The following is a 10,000-nucleotide window of genomic DNA, read 5'->3' as shown; positions in this document are numbered from 1 at the left end:
ATCAAAGCCTGTTTCCTTCCACTTGATTTTATTTTTCCGTTTTTCACAAAAAGAGTGCAGTGGAAACAGTTGGTAAATCATTACTTTAGATCCCCAACCACTGAACAGCAGTTAATAAAACCACAAGACCGTGATTTGACAACTGCAGAGTCATGGCAGGAATGATCTGCTAAGGGGGAAAAAAGAAGACGTGTCACTTATGGTTGTGAATTAACACGTTGTTAACAGATAGGATGTGTGTGTGTGTGTGTGTGTGTGTGTGTGAGGGAGAGAGAGAGAGAGAGAGAGAGAGAGAGAGAGAGAGAGAGAGCGATGGCGTGATGTGTCTCCTCGCCCTCATCCCAAGGTGTTATGGGTAAACAGATGTGGTGATGCCGGCGTGTTGTGAAGGAAGACAGAAACACTCGGGACACGTTTCCACATCACATCAGAGCAGCAGGTCACTGGACGGACCGACGGGGGCACAGAGTTCAGGAAGGGCCCCGGGCTTCCACTGCAAAACGTTACTGAACGGGAGAGACCAAAAAGCCACAAAGAGACGAAAACAGCCACTAAGAAATACACAAAACAGCCACTTGGAGACACAAAACAGCCACTTGGAGACAAAAAACAGCCACAAGGAGACCAAACATCCACTAAGAGACCAAACATCCACTAAGAGATACACAACAGCACTATGGTGCAGTCTGTTGCCAACAGGATTAAGCAAAAACCTTGGTACGGATTTACACAGAACCTGGTGGAAGGATGGAACATGGACCAAATAAGAATACAAATCAGACAGGCAGATATTTAGTGGACTGATGTAAATGAGTGTGTTTTGGAGCGTTGGGCCTTGACGGACGTTTGAGCTCTAATACGTAAGTCGGAGGTTTTGCGTGTGAACCCCGGAGGTTTGTGTGGTGACCTCTGGACGGAGGGCAGCGGCAGCAGACGGTGTCCTGGATGTGTTTGTGTTGTATTGGCTGCATCACCATGTCGACGGATGATTACCCAACACGCCGCAAGAGACATGGAGGCATGAGGGAGGCGGACGCCACGAGTGACGGCTGACTGTGTCTCCACGAACGTCTGATCAGTTTTGTCCCTGAGAGTTTGACAGTCAAAGCGTCCTTCCTCTTCCAGGTCCAGTCGGACGATAGTGGACGATATCCGCCATGGCAACGGCGAGCCGTACGGGGCGGAGCCTCTGAGAGAGCTGCTCAAACTGCTGCCGGAGACGGAAGAGGTGACGCACGCACATGAACACAAACACACACACACACACACATGAACACACGCACACACACACGCACATGAACACACGCACAAACACACACGCACACGCACGCACACACGCACGCACGCACGCACGCACATACATAAACACACACGCACACACACACACACGCACACACACACACACGCGCGCGACCTCACGCGTCAATCGGATCACTGGGATTTCAACTGTCACCATGTTTGCATCTTTCACGTGCTTCTCCTCTGCTGCAGGTGAAGACGCTCAAGTCGTTCCGGGGCGACGTCTCGAAGCTCTCATTGGCCGATTCCTTCGTGTACCTGCTGGTCCAGCTCCCCAGGTATAGACGCCCGAAACCTGAACGCGCCAGATCGGTTTTCATTTTCATCGACACAATGTGATCCGTGAAATTGCTGCTTTTGACGTGGAACCCCTTGGAGAGCTAGCGAAACGAGTTACGAGACCCTAAGTGAAGAACGAAGGGACGTTGTTAACGTGACAACGATTAACGTGATAAACGCTGAACGAGAAAAATGCTTAACGTGAAAAAACACGTGATAAACGCTTCTCGTGATAAATGTAAAAAACGCTTAACGTCACTTGCTGTGCTAAAGCATCAATCAATGATCCCCACATTTCTCACAGACACGTCTCGTCACACTTACCCCCGTCAAAAAAATCAAAACCGAAAATCATATGATTATAGACGTTATCTTACATTATTGTGTTTTCCTCTCCATAGGAGCTCGTTAGAATGAAAAGCCTTAACGTCAGTTAATGTGCGTCAATGGGAAAAGCGCTTCATGTAAGTTCACGTCCACAATTTATATGATTTCGCGCTTTACATTTTTTCCGACGGGTGTGAATTTGGTCGTCATCGATCGCTGCTTTGGCACGTTAAGTGACGTTATGAGCGTTTTTCACGTTAAGCATTTTTGAACATCACAAGAATGCAGACTTCTTCCAGCCTTCACCGTCTCTGGTGTAACAGCAGACGAGGCGTGAAGTTGTGATGATAAATGTGCTCTGAATTTGCATTTCCTTTTCCTCCCTCATCACCGTCTGTGTAGCTTGTTCCTGTCCTTTCCAGGCTGCACAGATCATAAAGTGTTCGTTCCTTCTTCTCTCTGTCTGTAGCTTCTCAGTCCGGATCGAGTCCATGCTGTTGAAGGAGGAGTTCCCCGCGGCGTGCGACGCCATGAGGCGAGACATCAGGATCCTTCGCTCCGCCACCGAAGGTAGCGTCAGTGCGGTTTACATCTCCACAACTTCAACAACTGTGGAAGTCGAAGCTTAATCCCATGAAAAGACCCAGATACTAACTAAACTAACTTCTGGCTCTCTGTTCGGTGCATTGTCACAAATTCACAAAGACATAGTGGGATGTATAACATGCAGAGGGGAGCATCAGTGTTCAGTCTACGGGGAACTCTCTCCTCCCCTCTCACACACTCCTCACACAATATAGACTGACACCTGGTTTATTTTTATCAGTGTGTGTGAACTTGATAACTTGTCCACGCTGCTGGTGATGACACACACACACACACACACGCACTCACACTCTGTGATGCTCTCGTGAAGGTGTTTCTCTCTTCGTCTCCCTGTAATTTAATCTTCTTCCACACAGTGTTTTTTCCGGCAGCCGATGCTTTTTGAACAGCTCGTCGGTTGATGCAAATGAAGACGTCTCTCTCTCTCTCTCTCTCTCTCTCTCTGTGTGTGCGTCCTCCAGAGTTGATGAGTTGCGAGGAGCTGCATGCTGTTCTCCACCTGGTGCTGCAGGCGGGTAACATCCTCAACGCTGTGAGTGGGGGAAAGAACAACGGCATGAATAAGTCATTAGACGACGAACAAAGACAATGTTTTACTTTGAGCTGCAGCGGCAGGATGAACAGTCTTTGCATGATATGTCACCTTTAAGAGCAGAAAACAACACGCAGATGCACAATGTCTGTGTGTGTCTGATTGTGTTCGCTGTGTGTTGCAGGGAGGCTACGCAGGAAACGCCGTGGGCTTCAAGCTGTCGTCCCTCCTGTCGCTGGCCGACACCAAGGCCAACAAACCGGGCATGAACCTGCTGCACTTTGTCGCCCTGGTCAGTGTGTGTGTGTGTGTGCGCGTGCGTGTGTGACAGGGCTCAGTACAGATCATTTGAAACTCTTCCTCTCTCCTTCAGGAAGCTCAGAAAAAGGACGAGCGGCTGCTGGACTTTCCCCTGAAGCTGAGTCACGTCCAGGCTGCAGCCAGGTGAGGTCACACACGCTCACCTGGAAACCTCTCTGCACCTCATTTGCTCCGCAACAGCGCCCCCTGCCTGCCACTGAAGCCCCTTTGCATCTCTGCTGATTTTAAAGTCGTCGTGCTTCATCATTCTGTGTCTCTGTGGTCGTTCTATGTGAATTTATGATCCTTTTGTGGTAATTTATGATCCTTTTCTATCGTCTCTTTTTGTTTGTTTGTGGACATTTTGCATGTGGTCCTGATTCTATTGTGTCCATCTGGGGTCATCTATCATCTTTTCGTGGTTGCTTTTTATGCTCATGGACATTTTGTGTCTCTTTGTACTATTTGTTTGTTTCTTTGTCCGTCATCCTTCGAATCTTTTGATGGACATTTTGTGAGTGTCTTGTGTTTCTTTTCTCTTTTACCTGAGCTTTGTAACTATCACACAAGAAATACATATACACATTCGCTTCATACAGACGTTCTCGTCCAGGGTCCCCCAGACTTCTTGGAGCTCCTCAAATATCCGAGTACAAAAAGACACTGTTTCAGTGTCATAGTTTATTCTTGTTTTTTTCCATTATTTTTTCAGGATCTCCTTGGAGACGCTGGACGGTGAACTGCAGCTGCTGACGTCTCGCACGCGCTCAGTGGAGGAGAGCGTACGGAGAGACACGGAGCTGCTGCAGCAGCTGGACGACTTCCTGCAGGTAACACACACACACACACACACACACCCACACACACACACACACACACACACACACACACTCACACACACACACACTCACTCACACACACACACACACACACACACACCCGCACACGCACTCACACACACACACGCACTCACACACACACACGAACTCACACACACACACACACACGCACTCACACACACACACACACACACACACACACACACACACACACACACACACACACACACACACACACACACACTCACACACACACACACACGCACTCACACACTCACACACGCACACACACACACACACACACCCGCACTCACACACACACACGCACTCACACATACACACACACGCACTCACACACACACACACACACACACACACACACACACACAGACACACAAACACGCACTCACACACACACACACACACACACACACACACCCACATGCACACACACACACACACACACACACACACACTCACACACACACACACACACACACACACACGCACTCACACACACACACACACACCCACATGCACACACACACACACACACACACACACTCACACACACACAAACACCGGCACGCAATATGAACTCCGTCAGGAGTCGTTCACTCGGCATGTTGACGAAGACTCAAACTGTAAAAACTGGATTTTTGTTTTTCGTTGGCGTTTGGGTTTAAGATTTCCCCTTTTTTTTAAATAAAAGCCTGCGTCACACGCTGAGGAAGTCGCGTGGAGACTGAAACTCATCGACATGTACCAGGCCGAGATGCATCATCGGACGTGCGACAGTTACTAAGAACTCCTGACGCTTCTTTACTAAACCTGTTGCCTTACTTTTTTCGTACAACACAACAGTGTGAAGCGGTTGTAGCAACTAAAAGTTGAGAGGAAGTTTTTATTCATCAAAACTGTGTGTCGTTGACGTTCCGACATGTGCGCCTCTTCTCTCCCGTCCCTCCCTCAGTCGGCGGCCTCGTCTCTGTGCTCGCTGCGAGGAAGCCGGCAGCAGCTGAAGACGGAGGGCAGCGAGCTGATCGACTTCTTCTGCGAGGACAGAGACGCGTTCAGACTGGACGACTGCTTCGGCATCTTCCGCACCTTCTGCTCCAGGTTCACCGGCGCCGTCAAGGTGCACGAAGATGATGCACACACACACACACACACACACTTAGACAACAAAACGCTAACTGGTATATTTCAGAATCTCTGTTGACCTAGTACTGCCACCTGGTGGTCAAACGTGGACACAGAAGTCAGATGATAATGTAACATCTTTCTTTGCTCTGAAGGAGAATCTGGAGAGGGAGGCGAAGGAGGCGACCCGGCGCCGCCGCCTGCAGGAGCTGGAGGAGCAGAAGAGGCACTCCTGGGCCGGGGGGGAGGAGGTAGGCCGACTCACAGACACAGACACACAAAGACGCACAAACCACTTCATTAGAAACCGACTTCCGCTCTGTGATCCCGCTGCAGGTGGGCGGAGGCTTCAGGCTGCGCTGCAGCAGCGAGACGGACATGTCCCGCCGCGATGGGGCTGGTCTCTTGATGATGGATCTCCTGACTCCCAGGTCCTGCCCCCGCTCGCCCCTCAATAACTCCGTCTGCCCCCTGGGGCGCTCGGGAAGTGTGCGACGTTCCCGGAACTCTCCGTCCAGCTCGCCGTCCGTGGCGGCGGAGCGTGACCTGAGCATGCTCCTAGAAATGGCGGCGCAGAGGGGAGGAGGAGGAGGAGGAGAGGCTTTCGGATCGGCCTCACCTAAACCCAGGCTTGGGAGTCCGGGCCTCTCTCCTCAGGCTCTGCCCCAAAGTCCGAGGGTGACGACATGCAGCTCCCTCCAAAACCAGCAGCCTCCAGCGGGCGACACGGCGCCGCCGTCGCTCCCCGAGACCTCTCGGTATCCAAACACACACCACGCAGCCGCAGTGAACCTCAGCCACGACGCTCCCCAGACTCCAGGAGTTGCCTTTAATGCCGCTAAGAACGTTACAGTGAAACCTACCTCCGATTTCAATCAGCAACCCGACCACAACAACAACAGCAGAGGTCGACGTGGCCCGGGTCGGGCGCTCGACCCGTCAGACCACGAGAGTCAATCTGCTCTGAACGGGACACAAACTCGAGTGCACAAAGCCGATCTGGACTTTAGTGACGAGAGGGTTGAACACAACACGACGGGCGACATGTCTGTGGTCTTAGAGACGTGCACGCTGGTGCCTGAGCTGAAAGTGTTTGACCAGGTCGCCGCCTCGACCAGCCGCCGCCATGGACATCACCATGACGATGTGGTCATCACAGATTTGGAGGAGGAGGAGGGAGCAGAGAAGTCCCGGGTCGGGAAGCAACAGATTGGTTCTGAGAGAAGCTCCTCTTCGTCACGAAGAGATGAAGAGGAGGACGCGGTGGTTGTGTGGTGTGTGACGGGCGTGTGTGAGGCCGGCGACCACACACACATAGACCATGCACACACTGAGAGGGATCAGTGTCGCAGTGACAATCAGGGAGGAAGTCGGCAAGCTTCCTCTGCCGAAGCCGGTCATGCGGCGTCCGGACCTCAGCCGGCCAATGAGAAGTCAGTGCCTGTTCCCATCAGCAGCCAACCAGTGCCTGTGTCCCGCTGTGACGACCCGTCCTTTACGGACTCTTCGCCCGGTAGGCGCCCAGCGAAGCCCGCGTCGGCAGACGAAGTGCCCGCCCTCACCACAGATGCCTCGGAGGAAGCTACGGAACCGGCCAATCAGGGAGATGGAGCAGAGAGCTCCACCAAGGAAACAGACGACAGCGGGAGAAACAACGCCGATTCTTCTCCAATGACCAATGAAAACACAGAATCGGCGTCCACCATTGAAAAGGCGAAACCAGCAGCTTCCTCCAACCTATCCGCCAAGAACACCCCTACCTCAAAAACACGAGCCGCTGGGATGAAACCCAACACGACTCCGAAAACCGCTTCCCCCGCCAACAAACCCAAACCCGTCCGCACCCTCACCAACTCCGAGAACCAAGGCATGAGGCGGGTCGTGCCGATCTCCCGAAAAAACCGAGTTGCCCCGACCCCTGGCGAATGCCCTGAGAAGCCCGGCCCCCGGCGAGGATCCTCCGGCACCGGTCTGACCGTCTCCGACCTCAACGGCACCTCCGTGCGACGACGGGGAGAGGAGCGCCCCTCCACCGCTCCTTCCTCCCGGCGGTCCAGCGTCCACAAGACGCACGACCCCAAGGTCTCGGGCACTCGGGCCACCGCCCGCGAGCAGCAGAACCAGGACTTGCAGAGGAAGCCGTCCATCCGAAAACCTCTAGCAAAACCCAAACCGCAGCAGGAGGAGAAGATGTGTCGCTCAACGCTGCGAGCGCTCAGTCAGGCCGGAGGAGGAGGAGGATGCAGCGTCAGCGCCCCCACGACCCCTTTGCACAAAGCCACATCCCCGTCGTCACCACTTCCGGGTTTCGCCCGGAGCACCGCCTCCTCTTCTTTTAGGCGGACCAACGCCTCCCTCGTTCGGACCGCTACGCCTGGCTCAGACTCCGCCCACAAATCCTCCCCTAAGACGACCACCACCACCTCTTCCTTCGCCGGCCCACCCAACGCCTCCTCGCCGTTTGCCCGAACTGGCTCGCTGAGGGTCGCCGCCGCCTCCTCCTCCAGATCTTCCGATCTCCTCAACCCGCCGTCGACTTCCTCCTCCTCCTCCTCCCCTCTGAGGCGGTCTCCAAGCATCAAGGCCCCCCTTTGCTCACCCCTCCACGACTCCCTGACTCCAACCAGAGGCCACAGGCGGAACGACAGCGGCAGCTTCTCCGACAAATCAGGTCACTCTCGGGACTCGGCCAAGGCCACCAGGCCGGGCTGGAGATAACAGGAGGCGTCTGAGGCTGCATTCCAACATGGCGTCTCCTGCTCCTCCCCTCCCTACTGGACATAGAAGGGACACATTCCAATATGACATACGACATCTTATTCCTGACAAACAAGGGAGGCTACATTCCAAAATGAAAGCACAGACACAGTTTCCTATTCCCTGAGATTGAAAAGGCTTCGGTCAGAAATGAAGATTAATTTATTTTTTCCCTCCGGCTGGTTGTGAAATTGATGCATTTGATTTTTCAAAAAAGCAAGTCCATTATGTTCACTACTTGCTCCAGAAGATGAAGAAGAAGATTTTTTTAGGAGATTTGTTGACGACTGGATTCAACCACGTCATCGTTTTGATTCTGCACCTTTAACTTCAACTAACCAACCTGAGGGACTTCTCCGTTGGCCACGGAGTGAAATAGAAAATATATTATCCTCATAATTATTATTGTTATTAAAAAGAATTAAAATCACTCAGAATCATGTAGTAAAAAAAATAGACAAGGAGATTTTTTTTTAAGTCTCTGATTTGAAACAACAGCGTCTGACTGGGAAAAGTCTGCAGTGCCAAGTTTGTTAATATGAAGATATTTGTATGTTTGTGTATATCTATTTATGTATGTATGATGTAATGTAGCTACTATTTGATACGTATATAATCTATCTTCCAATTAATAAAGTATTATTCCTCCAACTCCTTTCTATCTTTTTCTATCTTTAACATGGCTTCACCCTTGTGCTACATTTTGGGGGCAACAAGAAAATTTGCCTACACCTTCCTTGGGCTATGTAGGCTAAATAAGGCACAATTTAAAATGGCTTCATGAGATGTAACAGATTTATTTATCAATGGTCAATTGCTTTATGGGTGCGTTATGAGCCATTAATAACTTTTCAAGTAAAAAAACATTAGTAAAGCTGTCATTGTGATAAAATATACATGAACTCCAATGGTCCAGTAATATATTAGTATCTGATCTATGAGTATTATTATTATCATTATGATCTATTATATTGATCACAGTTTATAGACCATGTATAAACGGTGTGATGGATTTATATATATATTTAATATATTATATTAAATTAGTGTCAAAACAACTAAAGGTTGATGTTCCTGTTAAGAATAATCCCCCAAAAAATGACGAATATAAACACGATTGTCTAGTTGAGAGGCGGGAAAATAGAAAATCACGGAGCGGCGCGTCAGAGCTACGTCATCACCGCGCGTCAAATAAAGCTCCATGTGCAGGAGGCGGAAAAGCGGAGAAAGTTCAGTTGGTTGTTGTTGTTGTTGTTTTTAATATTTCTTATTAATATCGAGGCAGAAACCTGAAGCTGCGGATGAGACGGTTAAAGTCGAGCTGCTCGGTTTCCTGCGGAAAAACCGAAGCTTCCGGTTTTAAAAGTGAAGAAGAAGAAGAAGAAGTAGAAGAAGAAAAGAAAGAAAACACGAACCCGGTGTTTAAAAGTTAAAGGTGATTTACAGGTGAGTTCTCTCTAGTTTGTCACTTTTCACTGTGTATCAACCGGATGTTTGTGATTTACTCGTACTTTCACATATTCCACCATTAAAACAAACAGATTTGTGTAGAAATACTGCAGTAATACTACATGACACTAAACACTGCTTCAGTCAAATACTCATTGGGTAACGAAGTACTTTGCACCATAACTGAGTATTTCTACTTTTCCTGTAATTTATTTTTACTGCGATTCGTCGTATATCAAGAAATGAATCAAGTAAACGTCTCATTTGAGGAAAATAATCAATTCAAATCAATCAATGAATCCAAAAACACTTAACATTTATAGTATATATATATATATATATATATATAATATATAATATATATGTTGAATCAGGGTAAATTTTATATTTTTTTATTCCATTTTATTTTTATGTTCAAATAGTAAACAAATAAATGGAAAAAAAATAAGCAGCATCATCGATCAATTAT

The 10,000-nt window shown here is 49.5% G+C and overlaps 2 protein-coding genes across 2 annotated transcripts in view; both read left to right on the top strand.

Moving 5' to 3' along the window:
• Positions 1-8,733, top strand: part of LOC118283442 (FH2 domain-containing protein 1-like) — a 19,066-nt gene extending 10,333 nt beyond the window's left edge. Inside the window, exons 5-14 of the mRNA XM_035605404.2 lie at positions 1,126-1,228; positions 1,492-1,577; positions 2,375-2,475; positions 2,973-3,043; positions 3,228-3,335; positions 3,417-3,487; positions 4,056-4,173; positions 5,156-5,320; positions 5,481-5,576; positions 5,662-8,733. Of these exons, the coding sequence (XP_035461297.2) occupies positions 1,126-1,228; positions 1,492-1,577; positions 2,375-2,475; positions 2,973-3,043; positions 3,228-3,335; positions 3,417-3,487; positions 4,056-4,173; positions 5,156-5,320; positions 5,481-5,576; positions 5,662-8,043 (3,301 nt within the window). The 3' untranslated portion in view covers positions 8,044-8,733. The remainder of the gene's footprint in view (positions 1-1,125; positions 1,229-1,491; positions 1,578-2,374; positions 2,476-2,972; positions 3,044-3,227; positions 3,336-3,416; positions 3,488-4,055; positions 4,174-5,155; positions 5,321-5,480; positions 5,577-5,661) is intronic.
• Positions 8,734-9,272: 539 nt separating this feature from the next.
• LOC118284020 (F-box/WD repeat-containing protein 7) overlaps positions 9,273-10,000 on the top strand; it is an 18,692-nt gene continuing 17,964 nt past the window's right edge. Inside the window, exon 1 of the mRNA XM_035606562.2 lies at positions 9,273-9,528. The gene's annotated coding sequence lies outside the window, so the exon portion shown is untranslated. The remainder of the gene's footprint in view (positions 9,529-10,000) is intronic.

Source organism: Scophthalmus maximus, chromosome 12 (genome assembly GCF_022379125.1).
Source record: "Scophthalmus maximus strain ysfricsl-2021 chromosome 12, ASM2237912v1, whole genome shotgun sequence".
Classification (NCBI taxonomy): domain Eukaryota; kingdom Metazoa; phylum Chordata; class Actinopteri; order Pleuronectiformes; family Scophthalmidae; genus Scophthalmus; species Scophthalmus maximus.
Note: the sequence above shows the minus strand (reverse complement) of the source record. Positions and strands in the feature narration are given on the sequence as shown.